General features: G+C 43.2%; 2 protein-coding genes across 6 annotated transcripts in view; one reads left to right on the top strand and one right to left on the bottom strand.

Moving 5' to 3' along the window:
• LOC102454290 (polymeric immunoglobulin receptor-like) overlaps positions 1-23,338 on the top strand; it is a 48,640-nt gene that overhangs the window by 205 nt on the left and 25,097 nt on the right. The gene's annotated exons all lie outside the window — the stretch shown is intronic.
• The window catches only part of PTPN22 (protein tyrosine phosphatase non-receptor type 22), a 41,338-nt gene that overhangs the window by 7,812 nt on the left and 10,188 nt on the right, over positions 1-23,338 (bottom strand). Inside the window, exons 5-17 of one of the 2 annotated variants that reach the window (XM_075910287.2) lie at positions 22,175-22,213; positions 21,655-21,726; positions 21,481-21,540; positions 20,286-20,428; positions 19,368-19,434; positions 17,599-17,676; positions 16,877-16,969; positions 14,950-15,026; positions 13,670-14,397; positions 11,122-11,202; positions 10,842-10,972; positions 8,687-8,714; positions 1,566-4,839 (exon numbers count right to left, since the gene is read on the bottom strand). In XM_075910287.2, coding sequence (XP_075766402.2) covers positions 4,805-4,839; positions 8,687-8,714; positions 10,842-10,972; positions 11,122-11,202; positions 13,670-14,397; positions 14,950-15,026; positions 16,877-16,969; positions 17,599-17,676; positions 19,368-19,434; positions 20,286-20,428; positions 21,481-21,540; positions 21,655-21,726; positions 22,175-22,213 — 1,632 coding nt within the window. In that variant the 3' untranslated portion in view covers positions 1,566-4,804. Of the gene's footprint in view, positions 1-1,565; positions 4,840-8,686; positions 8,715-10,841; positions 10,973-11,121; positions 11,203-13,669; positions 14,398-14,949; positions 15,027-16,876; positions 16,970-17,598; positions 17,677-19,367; positions 19,435-20,285; positions 20,429-21,480; positions 21,541-21,654; positions 21,727-22,174; positions 22,214-23,338 lie in introns of those variants that run through there. The other variant, XM_006118786.5, reaches the window with a different exon arrangement.

Raw genomic sequence — 23,338 nt, 5'->3', positions numbered from 1 at the left:
TGACCCATTAGGGATGTTAGCTGTCGGGTAATAGAATAGTAAAGTAACTGCATGATTTCTTAGTGGTTAGTCGACTATTCTATAGTCCCCAGGGTAGGGCCAGCAGCCAGTGCAATCCAACCCCACTCCTGGTGATCCCACGCAGGGTGCCAGGCAGAAGCCAGCTCTCCTTACAGACTGCCTTCCTGCCTGCCGATACAGAAGCAGAAGTGCTGGGTGGCAGCAGCCCCTGTCCACAGGAGGGTCCGAGCTCCCCATGGACAGAAGCTGCTGTGGAGGCAGGGAGTGATGGAGGCTGCCAAGAAGTAGCCTCTGTCTGCAGCGGGCCCAGGCTCACCGCAGACAGAGGCTGCTCTGGCAGCAGCTCCTGTCCGCAAGTGGGGAAGAGGGGTCTGAGACTGCTCCAGCTTCTGTCTGTGGATAGGTTGGACAACCACAGACAGGGGCTGTTCCTGAGGACCAGCCTCTGGCTACAGTGGGCCCTGGCTCTTTGTGAATAGAGGCTGCTCCAGCAGCAGCCCCTGTCTTCAGGGAGCTCGGATCCCTCCATGGACAGTGGCTACTGCTGAAGCAGCTTCTGTCCACAGCCAGAGGAGCAGCCTCTGCTGTGAAGTACCTTCCTCTGTCCCCCACACCGCTAACTTTTCAGCTGGCTCCCCCCAGCACCGGCTCCTGCTTCCCCTCTCCCCTTCCTGTTTCTGATACAGAGATAGCGGGGGGGGGGGGAAGGAATGTGAATAAGCCTAGTTTTATTAATCGACTAGTTGACTACTTGTTCACATCCCTATGACCTATAGCAACATAAGAGGGATTGAAATGTAATCAAGACAATCAACTCGTATATGAATTTCAAAGAGATATACTATAACTATACCATCAGTCATAAACCCATTTATTTGTAGTAATGGAAATCAAGAGTAGATGCTAAGTGTATTTGGCTGAGCTTATCTGTATCTGATTAGAATTTTAACAGTGTATCTCCAAATTAGTTTGTATATGCTAATCCCCTTTCATGTCTTAATTGCATTATATTCTGCATGCAGATGGTTCGGTTAATCTTAATAGCAAAGATGTAAGATAATACAGGAAACTAGGGATGTGAAATGTTAACCAGTATTTATCACCCTTAATGGGTGAGGCTTACTGGTTCTGGTTAACCGGTGGGGACTAGTTTAAGCCATAAAACTGAGGATTCCAGCATAGGTGTTGGGTGAGGTTGCACGAGGGGCCACATGCACCCCCCCAAGGTGTACACACACTGAGGATGTTAATGACTAGTTGACATGTGGGCGCTTCTGCTTTGACATGCACAAGAGCCCCCTCTCGGGACTCTTGTACATTTCAAAGCTGGCACGCCCGTGCAGCCCAGGGCCAACGGGAAGTCCTGCTGACTCCGGGCTCCACGTAGGTGCTTCCACTTTGAAATGCACAAGAGTCCCCAGGCATTTGTGCATTTCAAAGTGGAAGTGCCCTCGTGTAGCTCAGAGTCAGCGGGACTTCCCGCTGGCCCTGGGCTGCATGCGGAATTCCAATTTTGAAATGCACACGAGCCCCAGTGGGGGCTCTTCCACATTTCAAAGGAGAAATGCAGATGTGCCTATTGACTAGTCGAGTAGTCAATGGAAATTCCACCGACTACTTGATTAGTAAGTGAATCGTTATTTAAAATCCTTAACACACACCCCAAGGCCTGAGGTAGGCTGTGCCTACTCCTCCCACACTCACCAGCAGCATCAGCGGGGAAAGTGCAAACCAGGCAGCTCCAGCCCATGCAGTGCCACTCCCTGGGCACATCGCTTCAGGGGTGGGGTGGAACAGCCCCAGCACTCCCTGGAAGTGGAAGTGGAGCCTGTTCTGGAGAATGCCAGGGTAGTCCTTCCCTTCCCCGGAATGGCATGGCTGGGGAGCCGTGCCATGCGAGCTGGAGCCACCCAGCCTACACTTTCCCCGCTGCCACCAATATGTGCGGGGGGATGCAGTGCAAAGGGATGGAGTAAGGGTAGGGTGGAACGGAGACAGAGCAAGGGCCAGGGGAGGTGGGACCTGGAGCAGAAAGGGGTTGATTTCCAGGTTTACCTTAGAATTCTTGACTGCCTGCCTTTTTGATTATATAACCTTTTAAGTGATTCCAGAAAGATTATCATAGCAGAAAAGGTGAGGCTGTTTATATGTAACTAAGAGAGTATCTACACTGCCAGGCTTAACTCTAAATAAGCTACGCAAATTGAGCTACGTCAATTGCGTATCTTATTTCTAAATAGCTTATTTTGAAATAAGCTTCCTCAACCATGGGATGCTATTCCAGGAACGACTGCTAGGCAGAGATGGCGTTCACCTTTGAAGCAGGGGGAAGATCCTGTTTGGCCACAGATTGGCTAACCTAGGGTGATGTCATGCTAGGAGTCTAGTACAGGCCACCTACCCAGGTGGAAGAGGTGGATGAGGCTTTTTTTAAACAACTAACAAAATCATCCAAAGCCCAAGATTTGGTGGTGATGGGGGACTTCAACTATCCAGATATATGCTGGGAAAATAACACAGTGGGGCACAGACTATCCAATAAGTTCTTGGACTGCATTGGAGACAACTTTTTATTTCAGAAGGTTGAAAAAGCTACCGGGGGGAAGCTGTTCTAGATTTGATTTTAACAAATAGGGAGGAACTGGTTGAGAATTTGAAAGTGGAAGGCAGCATGGGTGAAAGTGATCATGAAATCATAGAGTTCACAATTCTAAGGAAGGGTAGAAGGGAGAACAACAAAATAGAAAGAATGGATTTCAGGAAGGCGGATTTTGGTAAGCTCAGAGAGCTGGTAGGTAAGGTCCCATGGGAATCGAGACTGAGGGGAAAAACAAGTGAGGAGAGTTGGCAGTTTTTCAAAGGGACATTATTAAGGGCCCAAAAGCAAGATATTCCATTGCATAGGAAAGATAGAAAATATGGCAAAAGACCACCTTGGCTTAACCACAAGATCTTGCATGATCTAAAAATAAAAAGGAGTCCTATAAAAAATGGAAAGTAGGACAAATTACAAAGGATGAATACAGGCAAACAACACAGGAAGGCAGGGGCAAGATTAGAAAGGAAATGGCACAAAATGAGCTCAAACTAGCTACAGGAATAAAGGGAAACAAGAAGACTTTTCATAAATACATTAGAAGCAAGAGGACAGGGTAGGCCCACTGCTTAGTGAGGAGGGAGAAACAGGAAACTTGGAAATGGCAGGGATGCTTAATGACTTCTTTGTTTCGATCTTCACCGAGAAGTTTGAAGGAATGCCTTACATAGTGAATGCTAGTGGGAAAGGAGTAGGTTTAGAAGATAAAATAAAAAAAGAACAAGTTAAAAATCACCTAGAAAAGTTATATGCCTGCAAGTCACCAGGGCCTGATGAAATGCATCCTAGAATACTCAAGGAGCTGATAGAGGAGGTATCTGAGCCTCTAGTTATCATCTTTGGAAAATCATGGGAGACAGGAGAGATTCCAGAAGACTGGGAAAGGGCAAATCTAGTGCCCATCTATAAAAAGGGAAACAAGAACAACCCAGGAAACTACAGACCAGTCAGTTTAACTTCTGTGCCAGGGAAGATAATGGAGCAAGTAATTAAGGAAATCATCTGCAAACACTTGGAAGGTAGTAAGGTGATAGGGAACTGTCAGCCAACGGTCAGGGCAGTGTATGTGTGTGTGTCTCCTAAGTCTTTGACTGCTAAGACACGAAGTCTCGTCGCAGCGGGCAGCCCAGAAGGCTGAAAGGAGCCCCGAGAGTTTAACGTCCGTGACTTTACTGCTAGGACCGAGGTCCCGTCGCAGAGGGTAGCCAAACAGGCTAACAGACGCCCCAGTGTGTAGGAAGAGCTTATTACACCTTAGATTTTAGCTGCTAGAACAGCAGCGGGCAGCCTGGGAAAGGCTGGAAAGGTGCCCCAACGGATCTTGTCACCTGGGAGTGACACAGATCCAAACGCCCAAGCTCTCCCTATGTCTGTCCCTTTATGACCGGCTGAAGTTCTTTTAAATTGTGCTTGGTTCTATTACAGCAACTGAAGGAGTCAGGTTAAAACTTAAACAGTTACAGGTTTATTAAAGGAACTTATAAATCATATGGTTACAATGGCTATTGCTCTATTTCTTAATGCTAGCAAATATATATATAGATCTTAAAAAGTGGTTACAGGAAAAAGGTAAAGATAGAAAATAGAAATAATGGTACCAAATGACAGCTTAATCTTTAAAAGAGCTCTAACACTATGTATATATACTTAAACAAAGGACCACATCCAGGTACAATTTTTACCCCCTTCTGTGCCTCTCGACTCCAGCGTGTCAGGCTAGGGCCGGTCTCTCAATTCCTTGGAAAGACGAATACGAGGTGGGCGTCCCTTCTGGAACCTCGGGAGGTCAAACACCAAACCCGACCAGCAGATAGGTGGTAGATTGACACACAAAGTCAGTGTGCTGCTGGACTCATCTTTATACCCCTGGGGGCCCGTATTCTCTTTCTTATCTTGAGAGGCCAAATTTTACTGGTCCGTTTTGTGGCGCCAGTTCTTACAAGCAAGTTTCAAGTTAATTTACACTTGTAAGAGAGGAAGATAGCTAAATTAGGACTGCCAGATGTTCTTGTTGGGCGGGAGATTCCTCCCCCCGCAGATGGTTGTGTGTTCGTATCAATATGGGTTAAGTCAAGGGCGCGATGTACAGCCTCTTGGTCAACAATTAGTTTGACCACCCTCCTATCTCTGCTTACATTTGGTCACGGTCACTGAGCCAGCATATCTAAACCTCCTGCTCCAAGGTTTTCAAAGAATATGCTGTTTTCCTGCTCTGATGTGCCCTGCATGGTTTCAAGCAGACAAAGATGGATGTTAAAATGGGGGTTCATGTCTGGCTACATTCCACCCCCTGATACGACACACCACGACCCAGGATACAAGATGGCGGTGATACCAGCACCTTTTGCCCACCTTGGGGGAATCTAAAAATGCCCGATGGTCTGATTAAGGGGTTCAGAATCGAGGACTTGGCTGGGATCTTTTTCTAGTGCTGCATATCGAATGTGCACAGAAGTGATAGCTACATTAACTAGGCGTTTCACAATACACAAGGTTATGCAGAAAATGATTACAACAATTACAATAATTAAAACAGTGATTATAATGGAATGCAGGAAAGGAGTTAGGGAAAGTCCTAAATGTTGGGCTAACCAATTTAGCCATGAGATTTCCCCATCTTTAGTTACAGCATGTAGTATTTTAACTGCATCTTTTATAGCAGATACATCTTGTTCAATCTGCCCTGAGTGGGTCACATAGAAACAACAAGATTGATTAATCACAGCACATACTCCTCCTTGTTGGGCTAAAATTGCATCTAAAGCTATTCTATTTTGTAGGGCAAAGCGGGCCACTGATTGGATCTGCTCATTGAGTAGGCCCAAAGCATCTGCAGTGTGGTTGAAAGCTATTTCTAGTTGCCCTGACACATTTACTATGGCTTGTTCAAGTTCAGCTACTCCAAGCCAGGGCAAGAATGCATGGGTAAATTGATGGAAACCTGTGGGACGCCTCACAAGAGGGTTAATAGTAAATTTCCTCTTGTATCGGTGTAAGAAGCTTCCAAGGTTTGTGATACCTGGAGCTGTAATGTGTGGGTGTACCGTTAATCCTCCAGGCACAGCATGTCCCAGAGAGCACCGTCCTATCCAGCCTACTGGCAGGTATTTGTAGGCCTTAGTCCCACAAATGAAAAATAGTCCAGGCTCTTTGTTAAGGATAGGGGAATATGGCCCCTTGTACCATCCCTTTCCTGTGTGTCTCTCCTTTGGGGCATGGTACGCAGCACAATAACTGCTATTAGTGACAGAGCACTGGAGAGCGAATAGCAGATCTTGTAGGATCTGGTCTGATGGCAAGAGGTCTGCCTTAGCACACTGGTCAGGCAGCAGGCTACTGCCATTTACCAGTGTAGGGTTGTAAATGCCATCATGGATTTGTAAAGAACAAATCATGTCAAACCAATCTGATAGCTTTCTTTGATAACGAGTCTTGTGGATAAAGGAGAAGCGGTGGATGTGGTATAGCTGGTCCCCGAGTTGCAAATGGTTGACTTACAACCGTTCGCAGTTACGACCAAAGCTGTCGTAAATGGCGGACCCCGAGTTACAAACGCCATCTGTGCTTACAAACAGCACGGTCACATGTAACTCAATGGGGTCCGACTTACGAGTGAACCGAGTTATGACCAACTGCTCAGTCCGTAACTGGTTCGTAAATCAGAGAGAGGCTGTATACCTAGACTTTAGTAAGGCATTTGATACGGTCTTGCATGATATTCTTATCAACAAACTAGGCAAATACAACTTAGATAGGGCTACTATAAGGTGGGTGCATAACTGGCTGGATAACTGTACTCAGAGAGTAGTTATTAATGGTTCTCAATCCTGCTGGAAAGATATAACAAGTGGGGTTCCGCAGGGGTCTGTTTTGGGACTGGCTGTCTTCAATATCTTCATTAACAATTTAGATATTGGCATAGAGAGTACGCTTATTAAGTTTGCAGATGATACCAAGCTGGGAGGGGTTGCGACTGCTTTGGAGGATAGGGTCATAATTCAAAATTGGAGAAATGGTCTAAGATAAACAGGATGAAGTTTAATAAAGACAAATGCAAAGTGCTCTACTTAGGAAGGAGCAATCAGTTTCACACATACAGAATGGGAAGTGACTCTCTAGGAAGGAGTACTGCAGAAAGGGATCTAGGGGTTATAGTGGACCACAAGCTAAATATGAGTCAACAGTGTGATGCTGTTGCAAAAAAAGCAAACATGATACTGGGATGCATTAACAGGTGTGTTGTGAGAAAGACACGAGAAGTCATTCTTCCACTCTACTCTGTGCTGGGTAGGCCTCAGTTGGAGTATTGTGTCCAGTTCTGGGCACCGCATTTCAAGAAAGATGTGGAGAAACTGGAGAGGGTCCAGAGAAGAGCCACAAGAATGATTAAAGGTCTAGAAAATATGGCTTATGAAGGAAGACTGAAAGAACTGGGTTTGTTTAGTTTAGAAAAGAGAAGACTGAGGGGGGACATGATAGCAGTTTTCAGGTATCTAAAAGGGTGTCATGAGGAGGAGGGAGAAAACTTGTTCTTCCTAGCCTCTGAGGATAGAACAAGAAGGAAAGGGCTTAAATTGCAGCAAGAGAGGTTTAGGTTGGACATTAGGAAAAAGTTCCTAACTGTCAGAGTGGTTAAACATTGGAATAAATTGCCCAGGGAGGTTGTGGAATCCCCATCTTTGGAGATATTTAAGAGTAGGTTAGATAAATGTCTATGGGATGGTTTAGTCAGTAGTTGGTCCTGCCATGAGGGCAGGGGACTGGACTCGATGACCTCTCGAGGTCCCTTCCAGTCCTAGTATTCTATGATTCTATGAAATAGGGAATGTCTACACAGCACTTACTTTGAAACAGAGCACTCTTCCTCCGACTTCACTTATTCGTCATACAATGAGGGTTACAGGAGTCGGAGTAAGAAGTCCTCCAGCTTGACAGTATTTTGACACTATTTCAAGATAACTGCCTGCTGTGTAGATGCGGACTAAGTAATTTCATTATAGTGCTAGTTATTTCAAAATAGTGTTGCAGTTTAGACATACTCTAACTGAGAACTTTGTACATATTGGTATGTATACTGATCTTTAAATCTTTTTCATCTCTTTTTATTATAAAACCTTCACTTTTATTTACAAAAGAGAATGAATGGCTGGTTCTTTGGAACTCACAAACCTCACATGATGAAACAGGTTTTCAGTAACCACTCACTGTATTAGACTTATCTGGCTGGCTGGAAGTCAAGGGTCAGAATGCTTAAAGGTTCTGTATTTGGCTTCTTGGTGACCAGTATGGTGTTATAGAAACTGTTACTGGCTTGGTTAATCTAATTATAGAATAAGCCACCTGTTTTGGTGATTGTGTGCCCTATTACTTGCAGTCTGTCTTGAGGGTATCATTCTCAATGTGGCCCATCTAATCCATTTCTCATATCAGCTTATATTGTATTGGGCTGACATCCCCTACGGTGACATCACTAATGCAATCATTATAAATCTACAATCCTTCTCAAGAGAACATGCAAGAGTTGTTAGGGATGTAAAATCCCATTTAATTGGTTAACTGGTTAAATGTAATGTTTAACTGGTTAGCTAATTAAAGGGGGAGCTGATTGGGGAGCCATTCTAAGTTGGCTGGGCTGCAGCGGCCCTCCTGCCACGGACAAGGGCTGCTCCAGACAGCCCAAGTAGCCCCCTGCCTGCAATAGGCTCTGCAGGGCTTTAAGGGTGATGCTTCACATCCCTAAGGTGCTACAAATGCCCGTTCAGAAAAGAATGGCAGAGAATGTTCCCAAGGCAAAAAAAGACTGAGAAGAAAATAATAACTCATTTGCATGATGAGACTGAAAGTAACAGCAGCATTAAAGGCATTGATTAGGAGACTGAAAAACTGCCACTGGCTTGGTTGAGCCACTACCCAGTTATATGTACCACAAAGCTGTTCCTCTGGGCCTGGAGCCTAGTGGCTTTTACAAAGTGCAATTTGGTACAATTACAGTACACTACTGAGTTGAGTATCAAACAGACAGTAAGTATTTCAGTGGACTCGGTGACAGTAAGATAAGATAAATTTTACCTGATTTGGTGCTCCGGACCTTCACACTCTGGAAACAAAGGGAAAACACTTGAAATTCCAAAACCCAACTAAGAATCTTTGTATTTTGAACAGGAAATTATGTTGCAAGCAGTCAAACACACACATACACACACCTCTCATGTGATAGAAGATGAGTACTATATTTATTACATTCTTATTATTAATTGACTTAAGGATGGTAAGCAGCGGGTAATTGACTAATCGAATAGTCAATGCATTTTTGCATTGATTATTCAGTTAGTCAATAGGGCATCTCACAGGCAAAAGCACTGAAGCTCGGGGTCAGCTGGGGACTCCCCCACTGACCCCAGGCTCTGTGCAGCACTGCCACTTTGAAATGTTCGCTCCCCACAGCATTTCAAAGCGGCAGCGCGGCATGGTGCCCTGGGGACTCCTCAGCTGATCCTGGGCTCCAAGCAGCACTGCCATTTTGAAATGCTGTGGATAGCCTAATGCCGGGCTCCCCATGGCATTCAAAGCAGCAACACTGCACAGAGCTGCTGACCTTGAAGTATTCCCCTCTTCTCCCCCCACCCTTGCTGCCTCTATCTGATAGAGGCAGCGGGTGGGAGACCGAGGGGGTGGAAGTGACTAGTCGACTATCCTGTCGACTATCCTATAAGTATTTGCTTATAGGATAGTCGACTAGTCCTTCACATCCCTAAATTGAATCTGTGTTTTAAAGGAAGGATGGTCTTGTGATTAAGGAGTTCAGTTCATGTTTCTTTTGCAGTCTCCATTTGACCTTAGGCAAGTTACTAACTCTGTAGCTCTCTGTTACTCATCTCTAAAATGGGGACAGCAGTATTTTCCCATATTGTAAAAGAGCTGAGGGTAAATTCATTCATGTTCAGGAGACACTCAAGCGTGGTCTACACTTCAAACTTAGGTTGACACTTGGGTGTAAAAAATCCACATGCCCAAGCGTCATAGCTGTGCAGACCTAACCCCTGATGTAGCTTCAACTAGGTTGATGGAAGAATGCTTCCATTGATGTAGCTTCCATTGCATGGAGAGCTGGAATTCTTAAAGTGATGGAAAAACGTCTTTTACCACAGTAGCAACCATGCCTCAGATGCTACTGGAAGGGGACCCCATAAATACAAAGACAAGTGTAAAACTTGAAGCTTGGGTTAAATGTGGTCATTAAATAGCCTAAAGCACTTTGTATAAGAGGGTTAATTAGTAGAGCACTGGTCAAATTTCATCACATTCCACATTCCTAATTCCCCCTGCAGCTTCAGAGATGTTATTCTTGACTTGGCATTTCAGCAATGAGTTAGCGACACCCATGTAGGCACTTCAAAGATATGTGTTAACTCAAGTTACCTAACTGAAGATTAAGTCTTAGTGAAGATTATGAAAATTGGTTGTTTTTACACAGTTAACAGGTGAAAGTAAATCATAGGCTCCCTGGTTGTCTTTACCTTGACTTGTGAACTTGTGAAAACAATGATAGCTTGTGTTATCTATCTCAAGTTATGCATACAGCTTTTTTCCTAGTGAAGATGCACTCTTGCAGTGAACTTTGGAAAGAATGTTGCAGTATAAATGGACATTGTTTTTATTAATAGCGTGGGTAAGTTCATCATTATTTATGCTTGTAATGCAAAAGGGCAATCTCCAAATATTTGTTCATAATTAAGTTTCCTCATTTCCAGATATTCCCTTATTTGCCACTTTACATCTGCTGCATTACAGATTGCTGGATATTTTTAAAAAAATCTATTTATCTTTGCTACATTACTATAGGATCCCTGTTCATTGTTTTCATCCCGTCAGCATGCAAGCTCATGGAACTGAGCACACACATATTTCCCTTTGGACTTTCTTCTCTTCCGTCCCCAGTGAAACTCTGGAATGTAATTTGTCGCTTACAATTGCAGACATTAGTGTGGAGGTTGGTGGCACTTCTGCTTTCTCTTAAACTGCTTTGGCACTTGTACCCTAACAGTCTAGTATGACAGCCTCAATTTAGACCACTACTGAAGACTGAATTCCAAATCTGATATCTTCAGTAGTTTAGGAAAAGTGCATGCCATCCAGACTGGTGTGTTGAAGAAGCAGGGAGCATTACATGGGGGTCTGTATAGCAGTATTGCTGGAGAAGAGTTAAAAACATCACTTTAATTACCTTACTTGTCCTCAGTCTAACTGAGTCATCGAATATCTTTGGCTGAGACACCCCACTCCATTCTAAAGAGGTTCCAATGTTTACATTTCTTGGTTCAGGTTGGTGGTTTAAAGTTGCCAGTGAACATTGACCTGGAAAGATTGAACACAAGAGGATTTTTTTCCACGTCCTGCATAGCCAAAGTAATTCATTATTGAATGCTGTGACTCACATATTGATCAAGTCATCACAACTGTCACCTCACCACTTCCTAAATTAGCACCGGAATATTTGCACTTACCAGTTTCATTGGCCACAATAAAGGATTCTGGGGTTCGCTCAGGCAGAGGAGGAGGAACATCATCATCTGGGCCTGGAGAAACTGCGAATCAAAGACATGGACAGTTATTTGGATTTCTCTGGGCAGCCCTAGCCTTACAACAATACACAGCTAAAAAGAGTACCTACAGAACCTTGCTGCCTTGAGAAATGACTCAAACACATCATTTTGTCCACACTTAACAGTACATATAGGCTGTGTCTAGACTGCATCCCTTTTCCGTAAAAGAGATGCAAATTAGACATATCGCAATTGCAAATGAAGCGGGGATTTAAATCCCCCCCCCCCCCCGCTTCATTAACATAAAAATGGCTGCTCCTTTTTTCAGCTCGGAGCTTTGCCGGAAAAAAGCGCCAGTCTAGACGCAGATCTTTCGGAAAATAAAGCCTTTTCCGAAAGATCCGCATCTAGACTGGTGCTTTTTTCCGGCAAAGCTCTGAACCAGAAAAAAGCGGCAGCAATTTTTATGCTAATGAAGCGGGGGGGATTTAAATCCCCGCTTCATTTGCAATTGTGATATGTCTAATTTGCATCCCTTTTACGGAAAAGGGATGCAGTCTAGACACAGCCATACACTTATTGTTGACAGTCCATCTACTGCCAAGGAAAAATCATCTCCTTTTCCCCAGGCTGTAAGCGATTCCCCTATAACAATCCACAGAGTTTGAAAACCAATCCACGTTGAGCCCTGACTTCTGATATCCAACAAGGCACCACAGATTGTGGTCAAAATCTTCTAAAACTCTGATTTAAAAAATCTGAGTATATTCTAATAAGTTTGTCACTTGCTCTAGGTAAATATAAAATTGTGTGCCTGCTGCGACCAGTGTGAGCAGCAGAACTCCCATTATGTTGCAGGATCAGTTCATATGCATATTTAACATGCATAAACTTAAAAGTAACATTGTTACTATTAGTTGGAAGTTGTGTGAGTAGCTTCTGCAATTCTAGTGTAACACCTCTCATCAGGCATTAAGGATCTAAAATGCCACAGAAAGCTGGAGAATTTCTAGTAATGGAGGATTTCAGAGCACTTTTGACATCTGGGTCATAAAGAGTATGAACAGGGCAAAGATGGTTTTAGTTTTATTTATTTTTTGCTCTCTCTCTAGCAAATCCAAAGTAACTGATAAATATTGCACTGGACATGAAGAGAACAATCTTGTACACAATGAAAATTATGGAGTACATTTTATGTGGATAGAATGTAACTTTTCACACTTAAGTTCAGCAGCCAGGACACCAAAGGTGAAATCCTGGTCTTATTTAGCTCAGACCATGTCTGTACTAAACAGAGGATCGAAACTCTGGAGGTTGATCTTCCGGCATTCAATTTAACAGGTCTGGCAATAACCCACTAACTAGAACACTGAGAGTGCCCCTGTTGACTTTGGAATTCCTTGCAGTTCCAGAAAATCAATACAAAGTACATCGTCTCCAGCTACACAATTCACATAGCTGGAGTCGCATATCTTCCATTAATTTTCTCCACCAATATAAACTTGACCTCAGTGGGAATTTTGTCACTAACTACAATAAAGACAGTATTTCCCCCAAGGTTTCCATTTAGGACTTTTTCAGAAAGAATTACTGAATCATTAAATGACTGAGGACAGGGATCTTTAGTAGAGTCACTAAAACCACTTCCTACAGCTCCCTTGAAGTTTTCCATGAAGTAAGCAGAGCCGATCCAAGTACTAACCAAACCCAGCCTTAGTTATCGTATTACATCTACCAAGGTCACAGCAACCTGAGGTGATATGGTATTATAGAATCATAGAATTGGAAAGAACCTTGAGAAGTCATCAAGTCCAATCCTCTGCCCTTATGGCAGGACTAAGCATCATCTAGATCATTCCTGACAGATGTTTCTCTAACTTGCTCTTCAATATCTCCAGCGATGGAGATTCCACAACCCCCCAAGGCAATTTATTCCAGTGTTTGATCACCCTGACAGCAAGTTTTTCCTGATGTCCAACCTAAACCTCCCATGCTGCAATTTAGCCCGTTGTTTCTTGTCTTATCATCAGAGGTTAAGGAGAATAATTTTTCTCCCTTCTACTTGTAATATCCTTTCAGGTATTGAAAGCTGTTATACTCCCTCTTAGTCTTTTCTTTTCTAGACTAAATATACCCAGTTCTTTCAGTCTTCCCTCATAGGTCGTGTTTTCTAGATCTTTAATCCTTTTGGTTGCTCTTCTGAAGACCTTCTCTAATTTGTCCGCATAGTGCAGAATACTAGACGGATTTTGATGGTCATGCGACCTCAGAGAATGATGGTAATTTCTATAGAAAACTGAGGCATAATGAATAGTTTGATGCCAAGTTCTACTCTCCACAAATGTTAGAAGGAACATCTGAATCCCTTATATAGGTGAGTGGGAAAGCTGGATTCTAAAACAGAACAGGCTATTGGAAATCTGTGTGAATTTCAAAAAGGCATCACACACCAAATGGTAAAACCTCAGAATAAGTGAACTCAGCTGGCAACACTTGCCACACAGCTTACTCTGTGGGGATGTCTGCTTGCCGTCCTGTGAGTGAATATGCTGGGACAGAGGAGTTGACACTGGAGGGGAAACTGTTTCATGCAATTGCGAAAAGCAGTCAGTAAACATCGGGGACCCTGGATCATCTGAAGAGAGTGAAGAAAAGTAAGGGTCTTCTGCCGAGAAACAATATGAGGAAGGATGTGGGCTACTGCTCAGGTGCCGCAGGGGAACATCTATTAGTCTGCTTGAATGGTTCAGTTCAACAGAAGAAAAGCCTGTCTGTTTCTTAACCTCAGAGCCCACAGAATAGCAGGAGCTTGGTAGTTGGGGTCCCAAAGAGGTTACTGCATCCTCTCCATCCAGTTCCGGGACATCTCTCTGCTGCATTAACTCCAAGGGACTTGATTTGGTTTGTATTAATGGGGCCTTGACACTAGATGCAGCTGTAGATTTCAAGCTCACAGGAAACTCGTCGGAAAAAATTCTGTTCAAGTCTAAGCTGTGATGTTTTTGGAGCGGTTCCCCTGCCAGCAGTGTGTCCCATTTCACAGCAGCAGCTACGTTTTTGCTGCTACTGAAGTTCAGGGCCCCAGAAGACAGGGCTTGTCTAACATGAGGAACACTGTGCCAATAGTTGCCATGCATTGTTGAGGTCCTATAGTCTGATGCATCAGCCAGTGGTGACATTTCCCCTTGTACCGTGCAATCAGAATGTGGGTGAAGTTCCTGTTCCTCTTGTGCTGAGCTGCAATAAAGTACAATTATATGAGAGTAGAACGATGTACTGCTCAGAAATCACTATATAAACAGAGCCCCACAGCATTCCAGTCTCCAAGTGCATACAAGAGCAAGTGTCCAAAAGTTCCTGCCATGTATTTAGAGGGAAGATGACCCTGTGCAGTGAGCCTACAGTCTACATATCAACCAGTGAAGTCTTGATTGCAGCCTACTTTGAGAGCTTAAACGATGAATAAGCCTATGCTGACTCATCTGCATGGGTGAATTTTACCAGATAGAAAAATAAATGTTTTCCTAATCAATACAGAAGACACAAATCAAAATCAGTCTTCCTTCTAAAAATATCAAAAAAGAGACCCATAGGAAATGGTCATTTGTACCTGAATCTTTGTAGGCAATTAGCATATCTGTTTCTCCCTAAAAAACGGTCTGTTTTTGTTTCAGTGTTTTGTATACAGACACAGAATCCAAGTGCTAGAACAACCACATCTCTCGCTGATTACATAATGTTATTTCATAGCACTTGCATTATCTGTGTCTAGATTAGACCTCCTCTTACCAGCTTGGTAGACTCAAAGAGTAAGTTTCTTCTAGTGAGGTCAGAAGTGGCTGGAGCTTTGGATGGTTTGTTCGAATCTGTTGAAAGAGAAGATTAGCACTCATATTGCAACAAGACTGTTGGGGAAGCATGCAAACTATACATGAGGTTTCATTTCACTTTGTTATTCCTGGAGATTGGCTCTGTCAACCTCTAGCTACCACTGATTGTTTGGAAATGAAAATTCAGGATCAGCAGAGACAGACAGTTTTATTTGAAGATGCGTTATATGTTTTTGAAAGAATCAAACTTTTCCCCAGAAAGTTTGCAGAGTCTGTGCAGCTGGCTTTGCTTCTAGGATCCACATGCTATCTGATTAGTGGAAGTTGGTTTTGCTTTTGACACTGTTGTGCGCCCATACCCTTCTTTTTTAGTTAATTATTTTCAAAGGGCAGCAAGGTCTTTGCAGCCTAGGAGGTTTGGCCAAGAGCTATAAAAACCACATCCGGACTTAAGGGTTTCTCTGCTTTCTATCTCAACCTGGCCTCATATCTGCACCTAACCATGTGACTGTCCACAGCTCAAGTAAAGGAAACTGACTCTCACAATTTGTTCAAAGAAGCCTGGCTGAGAAGCCTCTGCAAATACCAACTTATTACAGCAAACTCGTACATATTTTAAAGGGCTCAATTTGGAAGTTGGGCTTTATTGTGGAGACAGTTTTAGGTCCTTTGCTGAATCTGCCAGATGTTTTCCTTTGTAAACCCTATTGCCACCCTCTTGTTGCTGAAGTTTCTCAGTCTGTATTTAGAAATGAATTTATTTCAGGATGTTTACAGACAGCCAAATATGCCATATTTGAGTTATAACAAAAGAAAGATCAAAATTAAAAAGTGTTTAACTCAAATGAGATGTGACCACACAAATTCAGACTCAGGCTCTTCATCCTCTATAACTAGTGCGTAGGGCTTGAAAAGATTTGGATGAGGAATTTACATGAACATTTTCACTGGACATTTTAGCCTCTCTTCTTCCAGAAGTTAGTTTTAACGGGCATTACCTAGTGCAACTACTCTCTACTTTGTTGGAAGCAGAACCTTGTGTTTTGTTCTCTTACAGTAGATTCTTCTCAGGGAAATTTGGGGCTTCTTTTATATAATTGGATTCTAATCAAAGCTAATGGAGAGGAGAGACACAAGGCCAATCCTGGTTTGACAGCTGCTTCTGCCTGTATGGAATCTCTCAAGAGAATGTTAATACTAGCTTTTGCCTCTATCACATTTGGCCAATGATGCCAACTTGACTGCCAATCTCTCCAGTTAATATTCTGAAACTTTCATCCATGATGCTCAGTACACATGGACAGCCTTCCTGAACTAATTCATAAGGAAACTACACTCTGCTCTATCTGATCCCTCCTCAAGACCCAATACTACTGGAATGCCTACAAGAAATCAACCCATCGAGATTGACTGTTTGGGGAAGCTAATTCTTTATTCATTCATTATAACAAACAATTACACAAAAAGCAAATAGAGCCCTCCTCTGCATATTGCTATAGTAATAGGAATTTCATAATCAAAGGAAAGGCGAGCTTGTGCTCAAAGCACTTCATTGGAATTCTAGAGATTTGGATTCAGTCTTTGCCATAGACTCCTGTTTGGCTGTAATCTGTCTGCCCTTGTAGATGGTTAATGAGTATGAATACAATAATGTGTGTGTGATGTTCTCATACTACAGTTCTGGGGGCCATGCAAGCAACTACACAGACTGGAGCCTGTTCATGCAACCATAATATAACAATTAAATATACAAGAGCAGCAACAGTGTTCCTTTATTGAAAATCATTTTCCAGTTCAGCAGGGCTTGGAGGAGTTTGAATCTGAGCTAATGTATCTCAGACATAAAAGGACAGCTAAAGGAAGTATGTATTGATGGCCAATCTTACCTCTGTGGTAGTAGAGTCTACCTGGTCAGTGAGCACTTCAATCTGTCTTTTAAAGAGTTCAATCACAGCATCATAGACCAACTCGTACTGTTCCTAATAGGAAACAGAACAAAGGAAGTGGGTCTAGCCCACGAAAGCTCATCACCTAATAAACTATCTTGTTAGTCTTTAAAGTGCTACATAGTCCTGTTTTTTGTTTCATCCCCAGTTACAGCATCCCCCGTTACACGCATCCACTTCTCCACTTCAGAACGCATTCAGTTCATCTGAACCACTCAACATATTAGCTCTTACACTGCTGGAAATTCCAGTCTTTATGTTAGGTGAATTCTCAGAAGGGGTTGTAGCTGCTGTTTTCAAATGGTCAAAGTATGAGTGTGTGTTAATATCAACTGAACAAGTATGACTGTGTTGTGTGCTGAGCATCCTCTTCAGTATATCCCAGTTGAAATCTGTTTCACTTTCTGGACAGTAACTTGTTTCAGCCACAAGTACTAAGCTACATCATCATGTACTCATTTGATTTTTCCTAATAAGCTTCCCTTGAGAAAGGGGTCTTTTAAAATACTAAGCCACATGCCTTCTCCATAGAGGGACTTACCCCACAGGGTAATAATACAAGTTTAATTCTTGCAAACCCCAAAGAGAGGTTATGGGTCTGGTTTTATAGCAAGCATTTAGTAGCAGTGGACTGGAAGTATCTTGTAGCTTTCTGAACATACCTTGGTTTGCACTGTTGATGGCCTTTGTGTGCGCATTTCCTGGATCAGACTAAAAATACTGAAGTTCTCTGGAACAATCTTATGAAAGAGAGATCATGAGAATTAGAGATGGATCTGAACTTAAACTACCCCCAAATGGTGGTGCAGTTCAGACCTGGATACAAACTTCAGGCCCATCACTACAAGGAACCTTTACAGCTTGTGATTATTTCCTTGTGAAAAATCATTTCCCTTCTCACATATTCCCTCCCAGCTTCCACTCATTAGGAGGCATTCCCTTCTCTGACAACAGCATGAGACACAAATGCAAGTTCCATGGGTGCAAAGAGAAGCTGCATTTGTGGCAATCTGCTTTGAATTGTGATCTACATGGATTGATTTAGTGTAACAGTGATAAAGAAAATAGTCACACTGAGGATTCTGCATCGAGATAATCATCCAGAAATTACTTCACTTTGAAAGCAATGACATTTTAGAAGCCTAAATTTCTTATACTAAAAGGACAAAGGATCAGGATTGCAGCCAGGCACAGTATTGTAGGCAAAAAGCCAGTTTAACAACTGAAGTCAGAGCAGTGGCAAAACTCTGTGTCCTGCAGTCCAGGTAAAAGGGCAGGAAAGGGAAAAGGCCCTTCATTGGCTCTGTGTCTTAGGTTGTTTTAAAGCAGGAGTCTCAAACTCATGGCTCATAGGCCATTGGTCCTGAGCAGTTCCACAATCCAGCCCGCCTGCTACTGCTGGCATGAGAGTCCCTGTGGCCCCCAGGAGTGTCTATACCCTTTCCCCAAGCCAAGCCCCTCCTCTGCCCCCATCCTGCTTCTTTCGGCCCCTGCTTTGCCCTCTCACCCCCATGGCATCACTTTTCTCAAGCCTCCTTCCCCGAGAGACGTGACCTCAGCAGTTATTGGGAGGTCTTGCACAAGGCAGCAGGGATCAGCGTCCCTGCACTCATGGTGGTGGTGGGAGGAGCCACAGGGAAGCAGAATAATGCCTCTGCTCTGCTCTGCTGCCATCTCTCTGGCCAGCCTGGTGGCTTTGCTTCACGATTCTGTACACAACTCCACTGGGCCACAGGGGCAGCCAGAAGCTACTCTAGCCCTGCTATGCTCCATGGTGCCAGGGGGATTTCAGACTACCTGGAGAGCATGTGGGGTGGGGGAGCATGCAGGCCAGCAGGCAGGGCTCGGAGAGACCCCCACCTCTTTCTGAGCCCTGCTAGAGATGGGTGCCTACTAGTAGGAATTGAGAACTGGCACTGGCCCTAAGGTAAACGGAGTTTGAGACCCCTGCTCTAAGGCCTCAGGAGCTGTTCATATCAGCATGTGACAAGAACACAAGTCTGGGAGGAACAGTCAACAGCATGGAGGAGGAAGAAGCAAAGTGAAATTAGGACAACATATAACCGGGCATGGAGTTTAATAAACTGCCTTGAAGAGTTGGACCAGCATAGGCTGGAACTCGGGGTGCTGCTGCATGCCCTGGCTTGAAATAGTAAGAACAACCCAAAGACATGCTTTCTGCCTTTAGTACCCTCCACTGGAAAAATTGCTCCAGCACCACTGTGAAACAGAGGGAGTTTATGAGAGAATCAGCATGTGAAATACACCCAAAGGCAGCAAGAGAATCTGCTGTCATTGGGAATATGGTTCAAAAAAGACTGAGCATGACCCAGACACAGGCACTTTGAGGAGTAAAAGAGCCTAGGGTAAAAAGCAAGCACTAGAGGGCATGCAGAAGAAGACAGATCCCAGGCACTTCTGAGACACTTACCCCATCCTTCAGTAGCTTCCAGGTATAGTCAATGGCACAAATAACGCCTGTTCTCCCACAGCCAGCACTGAAATGAAAACTAGAGCCCTGAGGGATTACTGAGATTTGAGGAGGGGCGTTGCTTTCACTTATTCTCGGACATTCTGCTCCCACTTCTGTGGTTTTATTCATAGATCAATATTATTGTTCTGCATCTGATGCAAGACCACATTACCTAAGCCTAGCACTTGTATTTTCCAACCATAATCATGTCATATCATAACAGTTCCTATCCTTGAGCCACCCTGAAATGATACCTTAATAATGCTAGATGCTGATACCAGTACACGGCCTTGTTCATTTCAGCCATGTACTAAATGCAGAACTCTATCACCTTACTCACTCTCAGAGCACTATGCAGAGCATCACTTCCACACAGGATTGCTTCTCTGCAAACAAACGTGGTAGCTCATCTGCCCTTGGCAATAGGCATGTAGATTTGCCAGATCATGGGAGACCATTTGTACATTAAAACCAGTACCCTCCCTGAGTCCACCACACAATGTTGAGTGATTAGCTGCAGAAGGGTGAAAAATCCCATATTGCACTTGAACAAATTCCTTCCATAACCCCTGTGTGATCAGCTGATGTATGGGGACTGATAATATTTTTCTTGGGTTGTAAATGCAAATATATATTCAAAAGTACAGGCAAATTAGCCAGGTGTTTTCTACATCTAGACATCCAGTCTGCTCAGATACAGCCTCTGGTTTTAGAATTTGCTCTCCTCAGAGAGGGGATTTGACCAGAGACTTTAAAAAGTGCCAGAGGCCCTTTAATACCTGCCTAAACAGAATCTCAAAAAGCAGCGAGAAAGAAGCTGTTCCATTCACTTGGGGCCAAATAACAGCATTTACCTTGCTAGTAAAACCCACTTACCTGCAGTGAATACATATGGGGATGTCGTCATCTGCCTGATAGCAGCGCATATCCCAGATAAGCTCAAGGATAGGACTGATGGAGGAAGGTACATCATGATCTGGCCAGTTTTTATAATGGAAATGATAAATAGTGCGAATTATCTGTAAAGGACAAGAAAGAGGAGGAGCTAAGGCAAGCCGTTTTGTTTTACATGAGGAGAAAGCCCCTTATCTCAGATTGCATGTGGGAACAGAGTCTACAAATTGGTGACCATTCCAAGATCAAAAAGGCATGAAAGTCAATATGTTCTACACCCTCACAAGTACCAATTTACACTATAGTTCTGGCACATAAGCCTGTGTGTCACTCTAACTATTCTCTTAGGCCTTCCATTTTATATGGCACTCTATATTGCCTGCTACAGAGTGAACAATGAGGCAAAGCCCTGGTCTGTGTTAGGAAATGAGACTGGTATAGCAACTGGTATGAAAAGCCCACACCCCTTTGTGATCTAGCATAGATCGCATTAGGTTAATAGTAGAATTCTCTCTTTGATTCCACTGCTGGTTCTCAGGGGACTTCCTACGCTGATGGGAGAGCCCCTCTGTGTAAGTACAGTAGAACCTCAAAGCTACAAACACATTGGGAATGGAGGATGTTTGCAACTCTGATCAAAACATTATTCTTTAAAAAATTTACAAGTGAACAATAATCTAATGTAGCTTTGAAACTTTACTGAGCAGAAGAAAAGGGCTGCTTTCCTTTCAAAAAAACACACTATTGTACTGTATTTGCTATTTTTTCTTTGTTTTGACTGCTGCCTGACTGCATACTTCTGGTTCCAAATGAGACATGAGGTTGACTGGTCATTTTGTAACTCTGGTATCCCTAACTCTGAGCTTCTACTGTAGTGTCATCACTGAAGTAGCATAGCTGCTCTGTGCAGCTTTTTAAAGTATAGGCAAGTCCTATGTTTTTTCTTTATCCAGAGAATAATCCACTTGTCTCTCAGCTAAAACAGCTGAAGAAATTAGTATTTGCTCACTTGGCTATTTTTACTGTCTTGTAATCACTATGGAATAAAAAAATAACACCTGTGGAATATTGGCAGCTCTTTCAAAGCTTACCATAGAAACCCCGTATCTCCTGCAATCAACAGTGATACCATTTGATTAGAATAAAGCTCTTTCTGCAAGGCCATTTCCCTACTTACGTTGTTCAGTGTCACCTTTAGAGTCCGAATCACATACTCATTTTTCTTTTCCTCCAATTCCTGCAGAAGCAATACATTAGTCACTTTCTGCAGATATATGACGGTGGTTTCCATAAAGAGTATGAGAGATTGTGGAATATTTTTAAGCAAGATGGAAAAGGCTGATGTACTTACACAAGCGATGGTGAAAGGACCGCATTGTAGTGGGGAGTCACCCACCTCAACCCAGTACCGCTCACACTTTTTCTATTGTAAAAAGCAGGAAGAGTCAATGGTTATTTGTCTGTACACCTGCGAACCATGCCGCCTGCCTTGTCTTCCCCAATGGACAGTTATTTGTTTCCAAAATCATGGTTTTTGCTGCTGAGCTGACTCTGGTCTCCGTCTTCCTTACTCCCAATACATAATTTCTCCAAAGAGACTGCACCATTTTCTGAAATCCAAGCACCTGCTTGGCTGCTGGAGTGAGCCAAGATCATCAGTGTATGGACTACAGAGACCTCTCTGTTGCAGAGACTAATTTCACTCCAATCTCACCAGTTTGGAGATGATTGAACAAAACCATGTGCAGTCTCCAGATACTAACTATTCACTGATTTCTAAATCCGCACAAATTCTTAGTGAAATCCAGTGGAAACGCACATTCTTCCTCCCACTGGTGATACCAAGTCACAGGCTCTGACACATTACTCACCTTCCCCATTTCAAACTCCATACAGGCCATAACCACAATCTGTAAAAATAAAGTATAGAAAAGCCTTAATGTCTCTTAACCAGGGGAGAGAGTCAGATTTTAGATGTAGCAAAATGCAGGACAATGTAGCACTTTAAAGACTAACAAGATGGTTTATTAGATGATGAGCTTTCATGGGCCAGACCCACTTCCTCAGATCAAATAGTGGAAGAAAGTAGTCACAACCATATATACCAAAGGATACAATAAAAAAAAAATGAACAAATATGAAAAGGACAAATCACATTGCAGAACAGAAGGGGGATGCGGGGGGGGGGGGGGGTGGGAAGGGGGAGGAAGGAAGGTAAGTGTCTGTGAATTGCTGATATTAAAGGTAGGGAGAGTGGGATGTTTGTGAGCTAATGGTATTACAGGTGATAATTGGGGAAACTGTCTTGGTAATGGGTGAGAAAGTTCAATTACCATTATCAAGACAGTTTCCCCAATTATCACCTGTAATACCATTAACTCACAAACATCCCACTCTCCCTACCTTTAATATCAGCAATTCACAGACACTTACCTTCCTTCCTCCCCCTTCCCACCCCCCCGCATCCCCCTTCTGTTCTGCAATGTGATTTGTCCTTTTCATATTTGTTCATTTTTTTTTAATTGTATCCTTTGGTATATATGGTTGTGACTACTTTCTTCCACTATTTGATCTGAGGAAGTGGGTCTGGCCCACGAAAGCTCATCATCTAATAAACCATCTTGTTAGTCTTTAAAGTGCTACATTGTCCTGCATTTTGCTTCAACTACCCCAGACTAACACGGCTACATTTCTATCAAGATTTTAGATGTGATAGTTAAGTAGCATTTGGGGACATTTATCAGTTGTGAGAAAAAAAATTGGGCCACATAAGGCCTTTTCTCTCTCATGTTTCTTGACTAGCCAAAATTTGGACAGTGTTTACAGCATGGGTGCCAGAGACCTTTCAGTTCCAAAGCTCTCCCATGAAAGACTGTCATGAGACAATACTTGTCCATCATACTGTTTAGGATAAAGACCCTCATGAAAGATACAGTGACCACAGAGCACAAGTCATGAGCCTGGAACAACAAGAACACATGCCCATTGTCCAGCCAGTAACACAAACACATATGGAGTGTATTGCAAAGCTGTAA

The sequence above is a fragment of the Pelodiscus sinensis genome, chromosome 27 (assembly GCF_052426305.1).
Source record: "Pelodiscus sinensis isolate ZL-2025 chromosome 27, ASM5242630v1, whole genome shotgun sequence".
Classification (NCBI taxonomy): domain Eukaryota; kingdom Metazoa; phylum Chordata; order Testudines; family Trionychidae; genus Pelodiscus; species Pelodiscus sinensis.
The sequence above is the reverse complement of the archived record's forward strand: the minus strand, read 5'-3'. Positions and strand labels throughout refer to the sequence as shown.